Genomic DNA, 24,278 nt, shown 5'->3' on the forward strand with positions numbered 1-24,278 from the left:
ACGTCCAGGCCCAGTGGAGAAGGGGGCCCCAGTACCCTCTCCCCCAAGGATCCAAACCAAGGCCTGGCTGCCCTCCCCTGAAGCCCCGCCCTGCCAACGCCTGGCACTGCCGCCCAGCAGAGACACCTGTATGGTAATGAGCTTGCTCAAGGCCATGGCCAATGGGAACCTGAGCCTGGGAAGAAGCACCCTCCCCAAGGGACCCAGCCATGCCCCAGATACCCAGCCCATCTAGTCATCTGCTCACCTTTGACCCGCAGGTAGTGTCCCCCGAACCTGTAGGCCTCAAAGGTGAGGGACAGGGGCGTGTTGGACTGGTCCAGGTAGATATCCACTTTGCCCAGCGCAATGCCCTTCCTTTCAAATACTGGCAGCAGCACCTCCCTGCCCGGGACAGGAGGTGCGTGTGTGCTGGGGGCAGTCACGTGAACCTCCACCCCGTCCACAGCCCCAGCGCCACCCCGCCCACCCAAAGGAAAAGGGAGACACCCAGGGGATCACACACAGGTCCGTGCGCACACACACACCTGCCCACAGAGGTTCACACGCTCCTGCGTGCATCTACACACGAGACAACACGCCCCTGCCCTCACATGTTCACGTCTACACACCAGGGCAGACAGACACCGTTGCATGTCCGTCCACACCCGTTCACCCCCGCAGGACTGGGCCACGCGCAGGGGCTGGGATACAAACACGGCACCCCGGCCGTCACTGCACATGGGTGGGGTGCCCACAGGTGGGGGACATGCTTGTTCACAGGCCACCACACAGACACACACAGTCACACCTGCAGGAGGCCACACCTGCCCCCCAGCCCCGTTCTCCCCACCAAGCCCTACCCCAGCGACTTCTTCTTCATGGCTGGCACGATCTCTGTCTCGATATCCACGTTCAGGTCAAATTTCAGCGTGAAGCACTCCTTGCTTGGGTCCTGACAGGACAGGGGTCTCAGTTCCGCACCCCTCGCCCCCTAGCCTCCCCACCCCAGGTTTCCAGATGGGAACCCCAGCAGGGAAGTGAACGCAGGGGTCTCCCAGCCCTCTTCTGCCCCAGGGAGGCACCCGGCATCCCTCTGTGGAGGCAGGAGCTCCTGGAGCATCCCCCACCTGGGCTAAGGTAAGCAGGACCAGGCTACAGGGCTGGGGGGCGAGGGAGGCACACGCTCACTCCAGGCCCCATCCCTGGTCCTGGAACTTAGAGCAGACGGGCCCAGCCTCGGGAACGGAAAGGGCCCGGGAGGGGCAGCGGCTGTGGGCGCCTGCTCTGCCAGCCTGGGGGCTCCTTACGTCTGTGTGTCTCCTCCAGGCTTTCTTCTTGGAGAGCTTCAGGCCTGTGCTCTTCCGGTCCCTGCAAGGAAGCCGGTGAGGGCAGAGGTTGGAGGCGTGGGTGGGCCCTCACCAGGGTGGGATATGGGCGGGCCCCAGCTGGCTGCCCACCCGTTGCTGGCCCTAGGTGACCAGGTAACTCAGGTTCGCTCAGGCAAGCCAGGACTCATGAGGGGCTGTTCGCCCTCTGGTGGCCGACCCGGGAGTCACACCCAGCGGTACCTCATCAGGTAGAGTCTGATCCCAGAAGCCCTGGAGGCCCACCCTCCAGGAATCCGGGCAGCAGCAGGGGCCCGGCGGGGTCTCCAGTCAGCTCTTCTGAAGCCTCTTGTCCCTGGCTCTGTGATCTGAGACCCAGCCTTGGGACCCCCCAGGTGTCTGCCGTGCCCACCAACCCCTCACCTACCCCTTGCCATCCACAGAGCTCTCCTCCTCCTCCTCCACGTCCACTGCAGGGCTGGTGCGCGGGGGGCATGACCGGGTGGACACATTCCGAGCCAGGACAGAGCCTTCGGTGTAAAGTGGGAGTGGGGTTGTGCCCGCTCCCTCCCTGGCCCCCTCCTTAGCCTACCAACACGGCCGACTCCAGAGGGACCAGGGCCTGCTACCGACCTTCGGACCCCACCCCAAACTAGCCAGGGCCCCTCAGTTCCGTGAAGGGAGGGACTCAGTCACTGCTTATCATTTATCCACCCCCAGACTCAAAAAGACACAAGGGCCCTGGGATGACACCCCGGGTGATGCCCTGCCCCCAGTGCAAGTCCGCCTCAGTTTACCCATCTATTAACTAGGGATAAAGACGCCCTGCCTCTGGGATTGCTGCAGGAAGGAACCCAAGTCCATGGCTCTTTCTTGCAGGCGTCCCCTCCCCCACCACGGTGACCACACCCAAAGTCCCAGGAGGCCCTGGCAGAGGGGACGAGGCCTTTGGTCCCTCTGACCAGCTGGGAAAGGAGACCAGAGCCACCCCAGCACAGCCAGTTGGCGGTAGGCCTGGGCCAGGTCTCTGTTCAGCAGGAGGGGTTTCTTGTTTCCTGCTTCAAGTTCCTTCCGACCTGCCCATCCCCAACCCACCCACTGCTCACTGGCTGCCTGGCTGGAGAATCTGCCCAGAGATCCCCTGCCCTGAGGACAAGAGGGAAGGGGACCTTCTCCGTGCTGGGCCGGGCAGGCACAGAGGCGGGGGCAGCTGTGGGAGGTGCAGACCCATCGAGAAGGACCCGGCACCTGGTGGAGACAGACCTGCCTTCGAGCTGGGCCGGTCCCCAACTTTTTCTCTTGTTAAAAAACTTGTGGAACAAAAGGGATGGCAGTGGACTTGGGTTTCATCGTTTACAGTCAACTCGTGTCCTTCTGATGGCCCTGTCGTGATGCCGACAGTTAGCAGGACACTGCGCCCCCAGGCAGGGAGCTCTGGGGGCTGGGCCCCCTCTCTGTGCTCACCTTGGGGGGGCAGGTCGAAGCGGACGTGCCCATCATAATGCATGGCGCTGTGGAACTTGCTGTCACAGGCCTCGCAGAGGCTGAGGGGGCCCCGGCGGTGCAGCTGCTGGCAGTCGGCGTGGTGGCATACCTGTGAGGGGAAGGATGGGGTGGTGGGGTGGACCCAGACCACTGCAGTACACGGGGCTCCTGGCCCCTACGGGGGCAACTCTTCAGGTCCAACCATCCACGCCCCACAGAGCGCCCGTCAAATGCTTCCCGAGCACCTACTAGGTGTCCATTCTGGGAGATGCAGAGAAAGCAAAGCCCTGCCCGCAAGGAATGCGATGCCAAAGGGGAGATTTCAAGTAGGTAACCACGAGGCGGGTGCTACCAGGGCCTCTTCCGGAGCGCAGGCAGAAAGGGCACCAAAAAGTGGAGCTGGGGAGGACATTTGGTTTGCCCAACTCATTGTCTGAAACAGAATGCCTCCCCCTCCTCCCTGCCCAGGGCCTCTGCCCTCAATTCTATGACCTGTGTGGCCCCCGAACAGCTGACCCCGCCTGGATTTCTAAGTTAGGGTGTGAAGGGGGTTATGGAGGAGTCAGGGAATGGTGTTGGCCTCTGGGTGCCTATGTGGTACCCACGGGCCGTTGCTTAGTGACAGGATCCCAGACTTACCCAATCGCCCCAGGCTACTCTCATCCCCACCACCATGGATGACTGTCCTATCTTCTCCGTCCCCCAACCCTCCCTAACTCACTCCCCACCAACCCAACTGCCTACTTTTCTAGGGAAACAGAAGCCATCAGAAGGCGGTCCACGAGCTCCTACCACCACGTCCACCCACCTGCCCCGGGCTGCAGGGGCTTTGCCCTGCTCCAATCCCAGGCCAGCCTTCCACCGAGACCCCCCTCTCCAGCCTAAGAACAGGGACCCTGCTCAGCATTCATCCCTCTCACCGGATCATTCCCACAGGCAAACCAACCTGTTTCTCTCCTTCCCTTTACAGCTAAACTCACCCCTTCCTGTTCTTTCCTCCCATTACCCTCTATTTTCTTTCTCCCTGACTTCTTGTTTCAAAATATTTCAAACCTACAGAAAGTTATAAGAATAGTACAATGACATCCATACACCCTTCTGGCTTCCCCAGTTGTTCACATTTGCCGCACTGGCTCATGACCCCCCTTCCCCTGGGGAGGAAATCATGACACCACCTGAGAACACAGACGTGCTCGTGCAAAACCCCAACACAACTGTCACACTTGGGAAACTGAGCGATGATACTCAGTCCACCTAGAGTCTACCTTGGCATTTTCCCAACTGTCTAAATAATGTCCTTTATAGATTTTTTTTTCCCACATGGGATCCAATCAAGGTTCACATGTACATTTGGTTTTGTCTGTTTATCCCTTTAAGAATGAATGCCCAGGGCTTCCCTGGTGGTGCAGTGGTTGAGAATCTGCCTGCCAATGCAGGGGACACGGGTTCGAGCCCTGGTCTGGGAAGATCCCACATGCCGCGGAGCAACTGGGCCCGTGAGCCACAACTACTGAGCCTGCGCGTCTGGAGCCTGTGCTCTGCAACAAGAGAGGCCGCGATAGTGAGAGGCAGCGCACCGCGATGAAGAGTGGCCCCCGCTCGCCTCAACTAGAGAAAGCCCTCGCACAGAAACGAAGACCCAACACAGCCAAAAATAAATAAATAAATAAATAAATTTAAAAAAAAAAAAAAAAAAAAAAATGAATGCCCAGGGACTTCCCTGGTGGCGCAGTGGATAAGACTCCACGCTCCCAATGCAGGGGGCCTGGGTTCGATCCCTGGTCAGGGAACTAGATCCCACAAGCATGCCACACCTAAGAGTTCGCATGCCACAACTAAGGAGCCCGTGTGCCGCAACTAAGGAGCCTGCCCGCCACAACTAAGGAGCCCACATGCTGCAACTAAGGAGCTGGCAAGCCGCAACTAAAGAGCCCACCTGCCACAACTAAGCCCCGGTGCGACCAAATAAATAAATAAACACTTAAAAAAAAAAAAAAAGAATGAATGCCCAGGACTTCCCTAGTGGTCTAGTAGTTGAGAATCCGCCTTCCAATGCAGGGGACGCGGGTTCGATCCCTGGTCAGGGAACTAAGATCCCACATGCCACGGGGCAACTAAGCCGGCATGCCACAACTGAGACCTGATGAGCCAAAAATAAATAAATATTAAAAAAAAAAAAGAATGAACGCCCTAGTTTTTTGCCCCCGTCTTTCATGACACTGACATATTTGAAGCAGCCAGGCCAGCAGTCTGGCAGAAAGGTCCTCCACGTGGACTTGTCTGGAGGTCTGGGATAGTTTCAGGCTGAGCATTTGGGCCAGGACGCCAGAGAGTGGACTGTGCCCTCCTCAGTGTGCCCTGGCGTCAGATCATCTGGGGATCTCGCTGTACTTTGTAAAGTCGCATTCTCCCTTTGTAATGAGGAAGTCATATCGGGGTGACACTTTGAGATACTCTGCTCCCCAGCAATCGCACACTCCAGGGCTTTAGCCCTTGTTGATGGCTTTTGCCTAAATCAATTATTACTACGATGGCTGCAACTGGAGATTTTCTAATTCTTCCATTTTCCCTCAGACCCTCTCCCATCAAGCTTTGGCCCCCTCCCCAACTCACTCTTCTCAGGTCCCCAATGATGTCCACGTTTCTGAGTCCTCTCATCTGTTCTCCCAGGACCCAGCATTTGACACAGGTGGTCTCTCGGGAACCATTTCTTCCTCAGCCCCCAGGACCCGTGCTCTGCTGGTTCCCTCCCCTCTCAGTCCCTTTGCCTGCTTCCTGATCTCTCGCCATCCGTGGACCCCTTCTCATTTTATCCACATCCACCCTCCAGTGACTCAGTCAGTCTCATGGGGCAGGCTCCCACAGTGAACTCTCCAGTCGGGACCAAGCATCTCAAACTTAAAACATCTGCACAGGGACTTCCCTGGTGGCGCAGTGGTTAAGAATCCACCTGCCAATGGAGCCCTGGTCCGGGAGGATCCCACGTGCCTCGGAGCAACTAAGCCCATGCGCCACAACTACTGAGCCTGCTCTCTAGAGCCCGCAAGCCACAACTACTGAGCCCACGTGCCACAACTACTGAAGCCCGCGCACCTAGAGCCCGTGCTCCGCAACAAGAGAAGCCACTGCAACGAGAAGCCCACGCACTGCAACGAGGAGTAGCCCCCGCTCGCGTAGAACTAGAGAAAGCCTGCGCACAGCAACGAAAACCCAACCCAGACAAAAATAAATACGTTTATAAAAAAAATAGGGCTTCCCTGGTGGCGCAGTGGTTGAGAGTCTGCCTGCCAGTGCAGGGGACACGGGTTCGAGCCCTGGTCTGGGAGGATCCCACGTGCCGCGGAGCTACTGGGCCCGTGAGCCACGACTGCTGAGCCTGCGCGTCTGGAGCCTGTGCTCCGCAACGAGAGAGGCCGCGACAGTGGGAGGCCCGTGCACCGCGATGAGGAGTGGCCCCCGCTTGCCGCAACTAGAGAAAGCCCTCGCACAGAGGCGAGGACCCAACACAGCCAAAAATAAATTGATTAATTAATTAATTAAAAAATAAAATAAAAATAAAATAAAAAAATAAAACGTCTGCATGAGCTCCTGAACTTTTCCACGCAGCTCCGTCCATCTCAATTACTAGCAACGCCTTCCGGGTGTGGTGATGTTATGGGTTGAATTGCGTCCCTCAAAAAGACAGGTTCAGGGCTTCCCTTCCCTGGTGGCGCAGTGGTTGAGAATCTGCCTGCCAATGCAGGGGACACGGGTTCGAGCCCTGGTCTGGGAAGATCCCACATGCCGCGGAGCAGCTACGCCCGTGAGCCACAATTACTGAGCCTGCGCGTCTGGAGCCTGTGCTCCGCAACAAGAGAGGCCGCTACAGTGAGAGGCCCGCGCACCGTGATGAAGAGTGGCCCCCACTTGCCACAACTAGAGAAAGCCCTCGCACAGAAACGAAGACCCAACACAGCCATAAATGAATGAATAAATAAATGAATAAATAAATTAAAAAAAAAAAAAAAAAAAAAGACAGGTTCAGTCCTAACCCCCAGCACCACAGAACGTGACCTTATTGGAAAGACGGGCATTGCAGATGTCATTCGTTAAGTTGAGGTCATACTGGGGTCTGCAATCATACAGCATAGAGTATGGAGTAATCGTATGACTACTGTCCTTAAAAGAAGAGGAGAATAGACACAGAGATGGGACACACAGGGAGAAGGCCATGTGACAACGGAGGCAGCAACAAGACTGATGCATCTACGAGCCAAGGAACACTGAAAGGCTCCTAGACGTGCCAGAGGCTGTGAGAAGCAAGCAAGGATCCTACCCTGGAGCCTGCAGCGGGAGCACGGCCTGCCCACACCTTAATTTCAGGCTTCTGGCCTCAGAACTGAGAGAACAAACTTCTGTTGTTCTAAAGCCACCCTGATTTGTTACGGCAGCCCCAGGAAAAGAATACATTAGGCCAAACACCTTGGGGTCACCCGTGATCTTTCTGCTATTCCCCCACTCAGGCAAACACTTCTGCGGGCTCCACCCTTAATATCCGTAGCTTCAACCCGGCCACCCTCTCCAGGCCACCTCAGGCCCTGGCCCCAGCCCCCATGGCCTCTTAGCAGGGTGACAAGGCCTCAGAGCTGGTCTCCCTGCTTCCGCCCTTGACCCCAGTCTGCTCTCCGTGAGCGGCCACAGTGGATCCAGGTCAAAGAGGAGTCACACGTACCTCCTCAAAACCCCGCAGCGGCTCCCCATCTCCTGCCGAGGCTGGTGACCTCAGGGGCCTCCGGTCCTGCTCTCCCATCCTGGCTCTGTCCACCGCGCCCACTGGCCTCCCGCCTTCTGACGTGCTTCTTCGGACGTGCTCCACCGCTGAGCCTTGGCTTCTGCTAATCCCTCAGCCTGAAATGCTTTTCCTCAGACGCTGAGATAACCAGCCGCTTCCCTTCCTGCAGACCTTCACTCAAAAGTCCTCATCTCACCCTTCTAAGGTTTCATTCCTCCGCGCTCCCGGTCACCTCCTCCACCCCGCCGCCCTTCTCTCCTTCAGGCTTCCCACTGGTGGACAGTCTGTGTGCTTCACTTTGTTGCCTCCACACCGCCAGCACTACAAGGACAGCAATTTTGGCCCGTTGGGTTCGCTGCCTGGTCGCCAGTCCTAGCCGCTCAATAAATACTGGTTCAATTATTAAGTAGCGTGATGGAGGATCACTGGAGATCTTGGCTGGAGAGAGCCCGATCAGAGATCTTCAAGATGACAGATAGGGTGAGGATGGGTTAGACAGCAGAGAAAGTGGCCCGAGAGAGGAGGAAAGAGGGAACTGAAAAAGTCTGATCATTGATAACATGGTCCTCATGTGCCTGGGGCTGCACTGGGGGGCTCCTCATCTCAGAAGGTAGGGGCTATGATTGTCTGTACTTTACAGATGAGGAAAGTGAGGCTCAGAGTGGTTAAGTAACTTGTCTAAGGTCACACAGCCAGTGGAGTCAGGACTTGAACCCAGGGTATGTAGCTTCAGAGCCCACATTTTCACCACATTCACACCATCTCTTGGGTAGTGGAGAAGGGAGAGAGGAGTGCGGAAGGCTGCCTTCGGGTCAGCCTGGGGGGCTAAGGAGACAAGAGGAAATCAATTATATTGAATAGTTTTATGGTTGCTGTTTTGGCTCTTGTGTCCCTTCCACTCCTCCATCACACAGAAAGGGAACATGGACACAGAAATGACAACTGGCAGGGGGCAGACTACAGAAGCCACTTGCTCCAGGGGGCGCTGGCTTCTGGGGGGCTGGGCCCTGGGCAGTATGGCCCATATTCCCGATGGCAGCCTGGGCATCAGGCGCCCCGCACTTCCACACCCTTCTTGAGGGGTCTTCAAGTGTGTTCTCGGTGCTGGAGGCAAGGGTGAGGGGCACTCTAAGCAGAGCAGCTGTTTCTATCCTCACTTGATCTACTGCTAAAGTGTGAGGACTCCCCTGGCGATCCAGTGATTAAGACTCCGCGCTTCCACTGCAGGGGGCACGGGTTCAATCCCTGGTCGGGGAACTAAGATCCTGCATGCCGCATGGTGTGGCCAAAAGATTAAACAAACAAACCATTTTTTAAAAAGTGTGAAAACCCCTATTCTCCTCCATGACTCTGCCCCCCACCCTCTGGCATCCCCGGGGCACTTCTGACAGACGGCCTAGCTTTGCAGATGCTGGGACCCACGGCCGTGAGCATCGCCTCTTGACAACAAATCTGGGGAAAGCACTTGTCTTTTCCTCCCAGGAGTCCCACAGACTGCCAGCTCGGCAGCCCTCTCGCCCTCTGTGTCCAGCCTGGTAGCCAGGCTGGCACAGGTGCCCCCCTGACCCCTTCCAGGCCTCTCGCCATTTCCCTGACAGCTTCATTTTTCTGGTTCCAGGCTTGGCATTGGGCAGTGGGACTGCGGACCTACCAGCTGCCCAGGCCCTGGTCTCACAGTGGGTGGGGGGGTGACATGGCAGGAGCCATGCTAGGTTGTAAGGGTTTGGGGGGGTCTCTGGGACCCTTCCAGCCCAAGTCCCTGGTTCTGTGCCACAATCTCGTTTTTAAACCAATCCAGTATATAGATGGCAGATTTCACAAAGATTCACTCTTTAAGGCAGGTTTAGCATTCAACAAATATTTATCAAGCACCTACTATGTACCCTGCCCTGCAAAGACACTGGGCTTGAGAGACTCGGGAATATTCATTTCCCAGCACCGTGGTGGGCCTTGTTTAACTCCGCCACAGCTTCTCCTTCTCCTCTTGCTACTACTGTTACTACCAGACACTAATGCTAATAATAACGACGGGAACCCAGCTGGTGGCTGACCCCCTCTGCTCCCATCCTCCCAGCAGCCCCCAGGCTCAGGGACACCAGGGACGATGTGAGTCAGGCCCAGGATCGGAAGCAGGTGAGTATTCAGCAGGTTTGGCTGAGGATGAAGTTCCGAGAACCCCCAGCCCAACTGGGAGGCGGAGGCTCGGGTGGGCAGAGCCCACACTGTTTGCTCCCCACCCCTTCTCTCACCTCCACCCCTTCTCTCACCTCCACCCCTTCTCTCACCTCCACCCCCTCCAGGGTTGGGGGTCTCCCCAGCACTATAGCAGGGCAGGCCCTTCCCAAAGCCAGACCCTTGGGCCTCTTCTCTCAGACCCAGGGTCTACTCCCCACCTCCTTGCTGCCCACCACACCCACCCTCTGAGGGCAACAGCACCCCAGCCAGCCAGAGACGGATAGCAGGGTCCGGGACCAAACGTTCCCAGGACTCAGCCAAAGAGGGGCGAGCCCACCAGATGGAACAGCCAGGTCACGCTGCATCTCCAAAGGCAAAGAATGGACCACAATTTTACAAATAACAGGGGGCCGGGCCCTTTGGGGAGCATGGTCTAGGCTGATCCCCACAAGGATGGGGGCACAAGAAGTCAGTCTTCCCTGTCACACCAGGGTGTTGGCCAGAGGCAGGAGTAGGAGGGGTGTGGGCAGGGCCTGGGCAGAGGAAGGAAAGGGGGAGGGGTGGCCCAGTCCAGGGCCTGAGACCCACAGGTGTGTCCGGAGTCAGCCCCAGACACAAAAGGCCAGGCGCTGGCGGTCTCCTCCGCTGCCTGGCACCCTTGGTGCCGGGGTGGGGGATACATCCCAGGCCCCCAGCCCCTCATCGCCCCCCGCAACCCCGCGGTGTGCACCCAGGGCAGGGGTCTCGGCCGCCGCCTGCCCATCCGCTTAAAGACGCGCGCGGACGAGGGCGCGCGCACCCGCCCCGGCCTCCCCGCCCAGCCCCCCGCTCCCCTACCTGGCCTTCCCCGTGGCGGCCGCGACCCCCCGCCCAGCCGGGCTCGGAGTCCCGGGAGGGCAGCCCGGGGCTCGGCCTGGAGGCCGCGCGGTGCCCGGAGACGCCGGGTCCCGTCCCCATGGCGGCCGGAGGAAGCGGCGGTCTGCGCCGCCCGCCGGACAAAGCGCGGAGCCCCGCTTCCTGCCATTGTGCGGCCGCGCCCGCCCGCTGAGCGCGCCGGGACCCCGGGGGCGGGGAACACCCACCCTCCCGCCCGCAGCCCGGCTCTGACCCCCAGCCCAAAGGTCCCGGGCTCAGAGGGTCCCTCCCGGGCCTCCTCCTTCCTCCAGGGGAGCTCCTTGGATGCTGAGGGCAGGGGGCCCGCCGGTGACACACGCCCTCGCCTTGACTGCGGAATCCCGGCCCCCGCCCAGTCCCGCGGGCGCCCCACTCTGCTCACACCTCCATCTCGACCCCAACGCAAACGACTGGGGCACAGGAGATCCCTCCCGGCCGAAAGGGCATCTCAGTCCCCTCCCTCCAACCCTGGGGACCCCTGCCCCAGAGCCTCAGCCCGGGGGACCTCTTCCCCCTCCCCTGAGGGAGCTCCCTTAATGCTGGCGGCAGAAAAGGGGGGACCGGACCAGGGACACATCCCCCTCCGGGTCCTCAGACCCCGCTCCCTGTCCAGCCCCGAGGACATCTGTCTCCGCTCTGACCACCGACTTCCCTGCCTCAGCCACCGCCGACGCTCAGAGGCCCTCCTGAGGGTCATCTTAGTGCCCGCCCACAATCCAAGAGACCCCCGCTTCAGAGCCTGAGCCCGGGGGACCCCCGCTCCCACTGCCCAGACCAGTGGTGCTGGCAGAGGAGCAGAGGGGCGCCGGTGACCACAGGTGGAGGCGGCGGGCGGAAGGCAGGCGCGCGGGGCGGAGAAGGTGGTCCTTGGGGAGCATCCAGGAGCGGAGTCAGACGGGGCTGCCGCGGAAAACCCCGCAGCCCAACTCAGCTTTCCTTGAGGCCCCTGCTGCTGCGGGCTGGTCCCTCCGGGCCAGGGGCCACGCGGGATTCCGGGTGCCCTACCGCCAGGGGGCGCTCATCAGAGACTGGCGAGGACGCCGACCAGGATCGGGGTGTGCTGCCGGGGTCCCCACTGTAGGTTGTCAAAGCGCTTTTACACTCATTCCCGGGAGGCGGAGGCGGGCACTGTTATCTTCATTCATCGCGTGGCGGATTAAGTGGGGAAAGTCCACAGGCAGGACTGACACCCAGACTTTTGACTCTGGGGTTCTGGAATGGCCTCCCTGGGGAACTCCTCAGGACCCATGGGGGAGGGGGACATGCTGTCATCAGCGCCCCCATCCCCTAGTCAGCTCCCCCTCAATCTGGTTCTGGGTGGAAAGAGGGTGGGAGAGCAGCAATTTATTCGGGCCAGGAGCTTTAGAGGACCCCCTCTGCTCCCAAATCCTGAGCCATCCACTGTCCACACCACTGGCAGATCTCTTGTAAACTAAAGCCTGCTCATGTCACTCCCCCACAAACCCTCCTGTGGCTTACCATCTTGCTTAAAATAAAATCCCAACTGTGGCCTGGCTCCTACCGTGCCTTCTGGCCAGTTCCACAGGGTGGTCCGCCATGCTGGCTTCCTTCATCCCTTCAACTCACCAAGCTCAGAGCCTGCACCTCTGCATTCTCTGTCTGGGACGCAATGTGCCCCTGATCTTCCAACAGCTGGCACTGGGCCCCACCTTAACTGCTACCTCCCAAGGAGGCCTTCACCCTTCTCTCAAAATAAATAGCCCCTTACCCTGGAACTCTCAAACCCCTTACATTGAATTATTTCCTCCGAAGCAGCTATTACTACCTGAAATTATTTTATTTCTTTGTTCACTTCTTGATTATCACTTTTCCCTGCTAGACTATCCTCTCCAGTGGCCAGGAGTCTTGGCTGTCTGGCCCACGCTTCATCCTCGGCACTTAGAATAGTCCTGGCCACCACAGGTGCTCCGTGCAGACTAGATGATAAATGGATGAATGAAAACGGAGGAAGGGGCTTCATGCCAGAGAAGGCCACTGGGGCCTGAAAGGTCTTGGCCAGGATGTCCCTTTCTGTGGCCAACAGTCAACAAAGCTTTCCCCACTGCCTGTCCACAGGTTCTCTCCTTCCTCCTAGCATCCATGACCTTGGCTTGCTGGCCCCAGGCAGGTCAGTTTCCACCTCAAAGCTTGGAGGTGTTGCACATGCCCCCTGCCCTTACTGCTGCCCCCCCACCCCGGCCAGCCGCTGAGCAGTCCCAAGTGCCCAGGCCTGTGCCAAGTCCTGTTCACTCTTCTAAAAGACCATAAGGAGGAAACACTGGTACTACCCCCATTCAACAGACAAAGAAACTGAGGTTCAGAAAGGTAAAGTGACTTGTACTAACAGCAGATGCCCACTGGACCACTACCCATGTGCCTCAGGCACAGGGAAGGCATGGGGACATGAAGACCAGCCAAGTGGTGGTTTGGGCAGCAGGGCCTTGAGGCCCACCGCCTTGGGGACAGGGTAGATCCCCAAGCCCACTGGCCTGGGGTAACCAGGTTGCATCAAGTGGAGACCATCAGGGCTGGGCCAGGACAGGTCACCAGAGGTCACCTGAGTGACCAGGTTCTGGCCACCCTGAATCATGCTCCTGCTTGGGTCCTCCATCCAGGGCTGGGGCTGCTCCTTAGAAGGCCAGGGCCCTGCTGCCCCAGAGCCAAGAGTGCAGGGTCAAGGAACCTGCAGAGCAAGGGAGGAAAGGCACTCCAGGCCCCTGCACGAGGGGAGGGAGGGAGGAGGCCTCAGCAGGCTCTGAGGTTCCCACCTCCTCTCTACACGAGAGAGCTGAAATGGCCCATGCGCAGGCCCAAAAGGTCCCGGCCCCTGACTCCCTGGGGAGGGGGCCCCTCCCCAGCCCAGCCGCAGCTCCAGGCTCATGAGTCAGGACTGGCTTGTTGAAACTGATACCCAGAAACCAGATGCTGGGGCTGATGAATAATGGAGTCGCCAAGGCAGGAGCCCCCCTCCCACTCCCGCCCAGCACCACCTCCCCAGCCCCAGAAAAGCAGAGGCCTGTGGGCATCCCCTCCCCCACAATGGGCTGGGGCCCCAGCCTGGTCTGCAGTGGGAGAGGGAGCTCCTCGTCTAGGAGAGGTCACAGGTCTGGGCCAAGGTCTGGAGCCAGTTCTGTGCTCTGTCCACAGGAGACTGGCCTAGAACCAGGAGTTGGGGCTCCCTGGCCAGAGGGACACCCCTGCCCAGGGGCTCCCTACCTGAGCTAAGCTCCCCTGGGAGCCTACCAGCCCCAGGGCCCCATCTGGTACTTTGGAAATCCAGGGGCGGAGGCTGCATGCGTGGGCACGTCGGCCGGCGGGGAGCCAGCTCTGCCAGGCTGCTCTCCTGCTCCCAGTGGCCCACCTGGCTCCTCCCTTCCCCTAGGCCTGGGCCCCACCCCTCATCCTTGGGTTCTGGGGTCCACCTGGACGCAGAGCCTGCCCTACGGCCCTGCCCTGTGCCGGGCAGATGGCAGGGGTGTAGAGAACCTCTCTGCAGGCCAGCCCTAGTGCACCAGCTACAGAAGCCAGCAAGGCCCCTTCCTCCCCAGGGAGCTGACCAGCTGGGACTGGTCAGTGCTAGGGGGGGAAGGAAAGGCTGTGGTCCATGAACTTCACCTCCTGCCCAGTCCCTGAACAGATATGCCAGATCCTGGAGCCAGGACCCCGGCGTGGCAGGCTGTGCCCTTCTCCTGGCGCCTCTTTCCTCAGAGCCACACAAAAGGCTCCTTGGGAGGGAGTGGGGCAGAGAGCACAGGCCTGGGTTGCGGGAGACCTGCTTCTGGGGCCCATCTACCCCTCTGCCCTTCCCCACCTGTGTGAAGAGGGCACTGGCCAGTTCTCTAGAATTTTCTATCTAGGGATGGCTGCTGGGTCCTATTGTGTGCCTGGACTCTGGCAAAGGAGCAGAGGAATAGTGAAATCCTCCTAGAGCTCCCCAAACCTGGGGAAGGCAATGGAGGAACCTGTAGGGTCCGGGGCCCCCTGGGCCTCCACGTCCTCAGTCTTTCATCAAGGTGGGCCAGGGCCTCTCCTGGCTTCATGGGTCCTGTCCCTCTGCCCTTCCCCCTAGCGGGGGCCAGGCTTGGCCCAGGCTGCCTGAGGTGCAGACTCTCACGCCCCCTGCCGGCCTCGAGAGGGCTTTCCGCCTGGGACCGACTCGGACGCCCAGATGGGGCAAGGTCGCCGAAACCGCCCAACCAAGCCACGCCAAAGCCCCTTCAGATCCCCTCTCCCCACCAGCAGCCCTCACACCAGGGCTGGGGCCCTGCAGACTCCTCACGATCATGTCTCCCAGCCGACCACACCCTAGAGTCACCGTGGGGGTGGGCGCTGGAGCCCATTCCACCCTCAAGTAAGCGGAGGTGGGGCCAGTGGCGCCCATCGACACCCACCTGCTGGCCTAGGACTGTGCGGGACCCTCCACCCAGGGTTCTGTCCATTCATTCAGGGAGAGTCTTGGCGCCCGGACCCACCCCCGTCCGGACCCCAGCTTCCCCGTGAGACTCACCTAGGGACAAGGGTCTCCTCCCCAGTGGCTGGGGCTCGGGCCAAGGCTGCCAAAGCTCCGACGGGCCCGCAGGGAGAAGGGGACCGGAGCCGCCGGGCGGGTTCGGTCCGCTCTGCGCCGGCTAGGGGCGCCGGGCGTAGGGGAATTACGGTAGGCCGGCGCGGGCGCTACCACCTGGGCGGGCCGGGACGTACCATCGGCGCGCCCGGCTGGGACGGGGGAGGGTCTGCGGTCCCGGGAAGGGCCCGGCGCCCCACCCGGCGGCCCAGGGGGGTGGCAGGAGGGCCGGCCGGCGCTTGTAGCTAATCTAGGGTCCGCGCTGTGCACAGAGGGGAGGAGGCGCTTGTCACTGTTTCCGAGGGGCCTGCCCTTTACAGAACTGCGGAAAGCTCAAAGTCTGTAGTCTTTAACCTGGGCTTGAAGACCCGAGCTCGCCCGCCCCCGGGACGCTGCCCCCCGGGGTCCAGGCGGGGGGACCCACAGGCCCAGCCCGTCCCGGGAATCGCCCCAAGCCAGGCTCGCTTCCGCTGGATTCTGAACGGCGCCCTCCACGGCGCCTGAGAAACGGGCCCGCCTTGCTCCGTGCCTCCCTCTTTTTTCCTGGCCCACGCCTAGCAGGTCCTGAAAAAGGGGGCCATTCTGCCCTTTGGTGGTTCCCAGCATCTTGAGTTTAGAATAACTCTGTGCTCAGGACTGGAGGTGGAGATAGTGTCTGGGGACACAGGGATCCCACTGAGAAGGCAGGCCACCCAGCCCCAAGCACACCTCCCTGCTTCCCTAATTACGGAAGCTAGCAGATGGGCGTGGTTGGGCTGGGACCCCCGTGGGAGCCTCCGGGTTCAGGCCTACCTGCATTTTCCCAATTCTAGACCACCTCCATCAGGCCCCTCACCAGGCCTGGGCCTCCAGGCTGCTGGAGCCCCCTCCTAATGGGAGCTACCCTCCTCGTCAGCACTGACCTTCCTGGGGCTGGTCCACACCAGAGCAACTTGTCTCCGCCAGGTAGCATGAGGTGGGTCCTCTGTCTCTGCCTCTTGGGCACCCCGGGCTTTCACCTTCTCCCCTCCAAATTACTTAGCCAAAGCCCCCAAATTCCCCTTGCATTGCTCCGCTGGTCCTGCCCCATTCTCCAGCTGCACACTGGACTGCCCCCTGTCTACAGCTGACTAGCATCTCCACAGACCAGCCACCTCCAGAGATCCCCAGAATCTGGCCATTCTCAAGGGCACCCTGGCTGGCCTCCTACCTCTTACCCCCATAGCATTGCCCAGGAGAATAGGTCACTCCCTCTCCCATTATTCACTACATCCTGCCCATTCTTTCTCCACAAGGACCTCAGATCCACCCCTTCCTCTGCCCTGTGGCCACTGGTCTTCATCTGACAACCCCTCCCCTAGACACACACACCACCCCTCCCGACTCATCCCTCCCACCTCACAGCCCACTGTTAGGCTGGAAGAGAGCTCTGAAGTCATCAAATTGAATCTCCACTCTCTCTGCTTAAATACTTCTAGGGATGGGGTACTCACTATCTATGTGCATCAGGGAACAGCTTCAGCTGTTGGAAACTCTTGCCTATACTGAACCAAAGCTCACCTCCCTGCCAGGCCCCTTGGGACCCATGCAGAAAAACTCACCTCCCTTTCCTCCTGACAGTTCCTTAGAAATAGTAGGCTCTGAGGACAGACAGACCTGGTTGAGTTCTGGCCTTGCCTGGTCAAGTCATTGCACCTCCCTGCTTCTCAGTGTCTTGTCTCTAAAATGGAGATGGGGTGGTCCCTACTGCACAGGGTGGGGGGAGGACTAGATGAGGTCCCCGTGGTGAGGCACTAAAGCAGGGCCTGGCACATAGTAGGTGCTGAGTAAATGGTGGCTGCTAGAACTAATACCTTTAAGGATGATGCCCTAGGGTCCCATCTCCAGGATAAACACCCCCAAGTCTTCTGTCCCCTCAAATGTGGTCCCCTAGGCCAGTGTCAGCCCTCCTCCATGTCCCCTTCTGACCCGAGGTGCCCTGTACAGACTTTCATCAGAGTGCCCAGCTCAAGGGAGCCCAGACTCTGCCCTGTGGTTAACTTGCAGCAGGGCGGGGTCACCCACTGTGTCATCACCCGGCCCCCTGGGACAGAGGGAGCAAACACTTCCTCCATCTCCCCGACAGGACACCTGCCCTGGGAACTGGACAGATGTGCAATAAACATTTGTCTGGCTGGGTGGGGTTGGCTGGGGTCTGGGATGGAACCCAAGGAGGTCTCAGATCTCAGGGAGGGGAAGGAGGACACGCGCGAAGTCTAGGGGTTTCTCTCCCCCTGCAAGGAAGATGGACACGTGGTTGCAGATAGCATCCTCTTGAACACCGGCAGCAAGCCACACTGTGCTAAGCAGTTCGCATGTCAGCCCTCTTTTTCATCCTTGTTGCAACTTGAGAAGCCTCAGTTTCCAGATGAGGAAACTGAGGCTCAAAGAGGTGTAGTGACTTGCCCAGGGTCACGCAGCAGGAAAGGGGTGGGCTGTGACCCTGGAGCTCCCAGGTGTGGGCTACTCTATACATCTTCATCCTGGGGAAGGGTAGGGACACAACTTCCCTCCAGTGATCCCCAAGGCAGGTAATCCAGACACCTCACCTGGACATCAGGGTGTTCCCCCTTCAGCTTTGCCTCCCTTTCCCCATCCCCTCCTCAGCCCTGCTCACTCCTTACATCCTCAGAAAGGCTCCTGGCTCACTCAGCTTTCTTCCAGCTCAATACCCCCTCATTTCTCTCGACACCAGAAGCCTCCTCCAGGAAGCCCATCCTGGTTATCCCCATCCCTCTAGAGTGAACTCCAGGGACAGGAGGTAGGGGTGGGGTGGCTGATTCATCTCAAAAGCCCCAGCACCCAGGAGAGGCTCAAATAAAACCTCAAGGGTGGGGCTTCCCTGGTGGCACAGTGGTTAAGAATCCGCCTGCCAATGCAGGGGACACGGGTTTGAGCCCTGGTCCAGGAAGATCCCACATGCCGCGCAGCAACTAAGCCCGTGTGCCACAACTACTGAGCCTGAGTTCTAGAGCCCGCGAGCCACAACTACTGAAGCCCATGCACCTAGAGCCCAGGCTCCGCAACAAGAGAAGCCACCGCAATGAGAAGCCCGCGCACCGCAATGAGTAGCCCCCGCTCGCCGCAACTAGAGAAAGCCCGCGCGCAACAAAGACCCAAGCGCAACAAAGACCCAACGCAGCCAAAAATATAAATAAATAAACAAACAAACAAACAAAAAAAACCCCTCAAGGGTGGGCCTGGAAGCGGAAGCGTCCAGCTCTGTTGGAAGATGGCCCTTCCCCAGGGTAGCCTGGGGGGCCAGTTTGACAAACCCAAGTCCTCACTTCCCTCCTCCTCCCAGTGGGGCTGGGATGCAGCTCCGGGAGGGCAGAACCTTTGTTCCCTGCAGATCTCCAGGGCCTAGAACCAGGCCTGGCACAGCAGGTGCTTAAAGCTGATTTGGTGAATGAATGAATGACGTCATCTCCTTCAGAAAGCTAGTCACATCCTGCTAGCCGTTCCTCGAATGGCTGGGGAGGAGAGTGAGAACGATGCTCTCCGTCTGACTCCAGGCCAAGCTGTGCCAGTCGTGCTGTGTGATGTGGGCAAGTTCTTTCGTCTCTCTGAGCCTCAGTTTCCTTACGTTTCACGTGGGAATAATAATAATGCTTTTCTTCTGAGGTTCTCTCGAGGGTTCAGTGAGACAAGCATGAGGGCCTAACAACCTGCCTGGTGGTTATTATTATCACCAACAATAGGATATTCTGGAACTTCCCTGGCAGTCCAGTGGTTGGGACACCGCGCTTCCACTGCAGGGGGCACGGGTTCGATCTCTGGTCAGGGAACTAAGATCCTATGTGCACGCGGTGCGGCCAGAAAATAGAAAACAACAATAGGATATTCTTCGCTCCTCTTTCTCACCAAACCTGGGTGTCATTCACCTCCTCTCACCCTCTGCTCCAGCCTGCTCATACCCTTGGCAAGACCTGCCTCCCACCCCTTCTTTCCTGCCTCTGCACTTCTGCCTGTGGTAGTCCCCCCTTCCTGGAGGGCCCTTGCCTTCTGCTCTGCCTATCCACGTTTTCACTTCCACCAGAGGCCACCTCCTCCGGGATGTCCTCCCTGACTAGCCCTTCTCCCTCTGATGGCTCAGGCATCCTTGTCCCCCAAGTCTGTGTCATTTGTCCCAGAGTGGGTCCCACCAGGGATAGGACTTGGGCTCTCCCCCTGCAGGCTGGGTGACCCTCTGGCTGCTGATGCCAATGTCAGCCATGCTGAGTTGCAGGCAGCCCAGGGCTGGGACCTGGAAGCTGCAGAGGGCCCACACATGCTCTGACACCAGCTCTCATCTCACAGGCCTCACCCCTGGCCCTTCCTGCGGCAGCTTGTGGTCCCGCCCCAGGAGGAGCAGCTGCCCACAGGAGAGGCTGGGACAGTGTGGCCTGGCCCCCTTTGTCACCCCTGCGGGTCAGGCAGAGGGCCCAAGGCTTTGCAGGCCCCTGGCAGGATGTAACTGAGGATAACTGAGGATAACTGAGGGTAACTGAGGGTAACTGAGGGTAACTGAGGATAACTGAGGGTAACTGAGGGTAACTGAGGGTAACTGAGGGTAACTGAGGGTAACTGAGGATAACTGAGGGTAACTGAGGGTAACTGAGGGTAACTGAGGGTAACTGAGGGTAACTGAGGGTAACTGAGGATAACTGAGGATAACTGAGGGTAACTGAGGATAACTGAGGGTAACTGAGGGTAACTGAGGATAACTGAGGGTAACTGAGGGTAACTGAGGGTAACTGAGGGTAACTGAGGATAACTGAGGGTAACTGAGGGTAACTGAGGATAACTGAGGGTAACTGAGGGTAACTGAGGGTAACTGAGGGTAACTGAGGCCAGTTTGTTGCCAGGAGCCCCCATCTAGGGGAGAGGCAACCAGCCAACACCAGAGCCCCGATGCCAGGCACCATCCGTGCCAGCAGATTGCACCTGACATCACAGCCACCCCCTCGCCTGGTGACCACGGCAACTGGAAGCCTCCCCCTCCTCTCCCCGCCCGCGGAACAGTCCTCCACGTTCCTTCTAGCCGTGGTCTCCCTGTGCAGAACGTAAGCGCGTGTGTCTGGATGGAGGGGGGTAACAGGGTGGCATTTTTAATTTCCTGCAGCTGGCAGAGCTGAGCCCCACAGTGGTTAGGAACAGGGCTCTGGCACTATACAGATCTGGGTTCCAGGTTCAAATCGCAGCTCTACCACATCCTAGCGATATGTTCTTAGGTGGGCTGCTACCTCTCAACTATAGATGAGAATAATGACAGGACAGATGTCAGAAGGCCAGAGGGAGGAGACAGAGTCCGCAGTGCCCACAGTGAGTTGTGGCAGTTACAACTATTGTCACTCAGATGCGTGCTGGGAGGGGCCAAACCTGGGTTCAAACCCTTGCTTGGTCTCTCCTGAGCTGTGGGGCCTCCTCCAAGTCACAGGACCTCTCTGAACCTTGGTATCTTCATCTGGAAAACAGGGCAACGACCGACACCTTCCCAGCAGAGCTGCCACAGCACAGAAGGCACAGAGCCCAGCACGAACCAGGCAGAAGTGCCCCGCCGTCTCTGTTATCCTTATCCCTCTTGTTTTGTCCACTCGTAGCTCCCAAGTCCTGACACTCCATGACCAGTTGGTCCCTTCTTCCCTCTGTCATCCCAAGGCCCACAGTCACTATCACAAAGTCCCAAAGTGTCCCTGACCCATGCCCAGGCCTGAAGAGTGGCCTGGTGCCCCAGGAAGAGTGCCCGTTGGGCACTGGAACGGAACCTTGGTGGGGGGCGCGGGGGGGGGTGTCCCTTCTTGCTGATTCTCAGTTTCCTCGTCCGTGACATAGAGCGGCAGCTCCTGTCACCTCAGGGCTGTAAGGACTGCAGTGCAGGAAAGGGCTCTGGGGCACCCCTGCTCCAGCAGCCCTTGCAGAAGTCCCCCCCACCCCACTGTTTCTGAACCGGGGTCAGCCCCTCTGCCTCCTAAACCAGCCACCCTACGGCCCTGCCCACCCCTGAACCCACACAACCCTGTAGCCAGGCCAGCTGCACCCCTGCCAGGGCCCTGTGGATTTCCGGGCCTGGACAGAGAGAGCGGTTAGAGCCCTGTCCCCTCTGCCCCCAGCTGCTCCCAGGCCCTCCAGCCGCCCTACCTTAGCCGCCCGCCCCTTGTCCATGCAGTCGGGGTTCTGACAGCACAGCCCCTTCTCTTCAGCCAGGCTCCGGTCTTCTGCAAAGGAGAGAAGAGGGTTACTAGTCGGGCGGGGCCCAGGGAGGGTGCGCCCCAGGCGGGGGCACCCAGGCTCCCTGGGGCCCCAGGAGCCTCCTGACCAGAGGATGGGTGGGGCCATCTCCTCAATGCACCCTTCAAAGGAGGGCAGTGTCCCTTTCTCTTTTAAATGCCAACTTATCTGCACGGGAATCTGTTAGCAGAGCCCTTTTCTTGTAGCAGCTCCCCAGGGAAAGTATCCAGATTCCAGGGGGAGAAAACGTCTTTGGAAATGAGCAGCTCCCTCTCTCTGTACCACTAGTCTGGGGAGGGGGATGGCTCAGTGACCTTGGGGCCCCAGGGTTCCTGGGGGATCCCTGCAAGACTGCGGGAGGAAGGGGGATGCCAGGGGCCCAAGATCCCTTCCTACCCCTGTCCTCCACATCGCTGCCTCTATTGATGGTCTCCCCCGCAGAAGCCTGGGGTGGTCCCCCTCACCCGCTGTCCGTCTTTGACCCAGAATTTGGTCCCCTCCAAGCTAGCTGCCTCTCTTCCTGGCGCGCAGCAGCGGAGGGGGCAAGGAAGGGGGAAGAAGAGGCTGCCCGCCCCGGTCAGCTTGCAGGGCCAGGGGAAGGGGTGATGAAGCGCGCCCCGACACGGGGCACAGTTTGGACCCCCGCAGCCCTGATTCCGAGACCGGCGTCTACCTTCCACCGCGAGCAGGCCTTCCCCAAAGGAGGCGGCAGGCTGAGCCCCCGCCTGCCGAGGGGAAGGAGCTGGCCCTGCCCTCCCATTGATCCTCCCCCGCCCCAAACTCCCCGGCCTGCCCGCGATGCCCCTCGCCCGCGCCCCTCCCCGAGCCGGCGCGGAGGCGGCCAGGCCCGCCGGCCTGCATGGGGAGGCCCGGCCGGGGGGCCCGCACTCACCCATGGAAGAGGCGCCGGGAGGCCGGGAACGCGGGCGGTGCGGGGGCCGCCGCGGGCCGGCCGGGGGCGAACGCAACGGCGGCGTGGGGCGGACGCCGGCCGAGCGCCGGGGGAGAGGCCGGAGCGCCGCGGCCGCGGGACCCTCTGCGGCTAGAGGCGGGGCGGGGCAGGTGGGCGGTGGGAGGAGCCGAGCGGCGGCCCCGCCTGCGGAGGGCGGGACTCCTCGCCCCGCCCCCTGCGCCCCTCCGACTGGACCCCCGCTGGGCAGAGCCTGCCCCCGGGCGCGGGGCATCTGCCGGGAGGAAGCGACCCATTCTCCCTCCCCGAAACTGGAGCCTCCCCCTCCTCTCTGAAAAGTCGTGGGTGTGACCAAAGGCCATCCCTCCGCCCCTCAGCTCCCTCAGCCTGCCAGCCACCTCAAAAGAAAACACCTCTGTTTTTGATGTGGTCTGGAGATATTTTCTCAGTCTCCTGGAAAGTGGGAATGAAGGCATTTTAGACAACTCTGCTATTTCTCCTGGCCCCAAAGGTACCGTCTAAGTGGAAACGGTGCCTTCTTGTAGATAGGCATGCAGGTCAGGACAGCTCCCTGCACCCTTCGTCCTCCACCCCCAGCAGAGGACCCTGCCCTCATTTAGAGATGCTGTCAGCGGTGGGGGTAAGGGTTCCATAAATGGAGTGGGCTTGGTGGCTACTGCTGTTTTATTACTGTCATCTCTGTGTTGGTTAGCATTTTAAAAACTTTATGGAAGTATAAAATAAATATGTACGGAACAGTGCAGCTCTCATGAGTACACAGCTCAGAAAATTTTCACAAAACGTATTTTTACAAAATAACCGGCACCCAGGTTAAGAAGCAGAGCATCACCAGACCGCCTGCAGAAGTCTCCCTCATGGGAGCTGCCAGCCGCTCCCCACCCCCAGGGGACGCTGTCCTGACCTCTGTTTCCATTCGCTTTGCCTGGTCTTGTGCTTTATGTAAATGCCACCATGAGATACTTGGACAACATTTTAATGTTTACAAAACACTTTTCGCTACAGAAATGGGGCCTGGGGGGAGGTGGCCAAGACTCTCCCAAGGGACTCAGAGTTCTCCTGAGCCTGCGTAGACCCCATCCCACCTGCAAGTTGGTGCTGGGAGGCTCTGGGTAGATGAGATCCAGGTGTGGAAGATCCAGTTTCCCATGGGACCCGGGTCTCTCTCCCAAAGTCTCCCCTGGTCCCTTCCCCAACCAGAGTAGGGTGCCTGCCTTTCTACGTGCATCTATTTCATGGGCTGGCCCTGGGGACTCAGGGGTGACCAGGACCCCGTCCCTGCCCTCAGGGACTCGTGACAGAGGGAACTGTGATGGATCCCAAGTCTTCTGGGTTCTCTGGATTCACTCAGCAAACACACAGCAAGGGTCCTCTGAGGGCCCACCATGTACCTAGCCCCAGGCTGGGCACTGGGGACCCATTGGTGACCCTGACAAGTCTTGAGGGCCTCATGTGGGGCCTGGCACGGCTGAGGGGAGGAGGCTGAGGGAGCAGCTGCACAAGAGGCCTTGCTCGGTGTTCCGAAGCTTCCAGGCTGAGAGGGAAGCGACAGCACAGTGTCCCCCAGTGTCCCCCAGTCTGCTGTTTGTGCAGTGGGAACCTGGCGTTCTGAGAAGGGCCCCTGCTAATTCTCGGGTCTCTCAGGCGGGCCCTGCCTCACTCAGTTCACAGAATCACACAGTTCTGATTTCCCTCTCAGAATCTCAGCTGTCTGAAGGGCCAGGGATGCCTGCCCTGCCTCTAGCCCGGAGGCAGGGGCAGCTGAGGGGGGAAACGGCCTTGTGAGGACCCTGACGGGGTCCCTGGGGTCAGCGATCCTGCTGGCCCTGCCCCAGCCCTGGCTGTCAAGCCGTAGCTGGCTCAAGGGTCGGGTGGGAAGCAGGGCTCTTCTCCACCATCCAGCAGCATCTCCTCTGCCATCTGGGT

General features: G+C 59.5%; 1 protein-coding gene across 12 annotated transcripts in view; it reads right to left on the bottom strand.

The window, feature by feature from the left end:
• Positions 1-24,278, bottom strand: part of PLEKHG5 (pleckstrin homology and RhoGEF domain containing G5) — a 52,534-nt gene that overhangs the window by 8,069 nt on the left and 20,187 nt on the right. For 5 of the 12 annotated variants that reach the window (XM_007166197.2, XM_007166196.2, XM_057551030.1 and 2 more), the window contains exons 2-7: positions 21,335-21,411; positions 2,772-2,901; positions 1,735-1,837; positions 1,290-1,350; positions 843-934; positions 248-384 (exon numbers count right to left, since the gene is read on the bottom strand). In XM_007166197.2, the coding sequence (XP_007166259.2) occupies positions 248-384; positions 843-934; positions 1,290-1,350; positions 1,735-1,837; positions 2,772-2,901; positions 21,335-21,411 (600 nt within the window). Of the gene's footprint in view, positions 1-247; positions 385-842; positions 935-1,289; positions 1,351-1,734; positions 1,838-2,771; positions 2,902-7,503; positions 7,524-10,575; positions 10,699-15,139; positions 15,219-16,098; positions 16,168-16,213; positions 16,233-21,334; positions 21,412-22,316; positions 22,471-24,278 lie in introns of those variants that run through there. The other 7 variants (XM_057551003.1, XM_057551060.1, XM_057551007.1 and 4 more) reach the window with 6 other exon arrangements.

The sequence above is a fragment of the Balaenoptera acutorostrata genome, chromosome 1, assembly GCF_949987535.1.
Source record: "Balaenoptera acutorostrata chromosome 1, mBalAcu1.1, whole genome shotgun sequence".
Classification (NCBI taxonomy): domain Eukaryota; kingdom Metazoa; phylum Chordata; class Mammalia; order Artiodactyla; family Balaenopteridae; genus Balaenoptera; species Balaenoptera acutorostrata.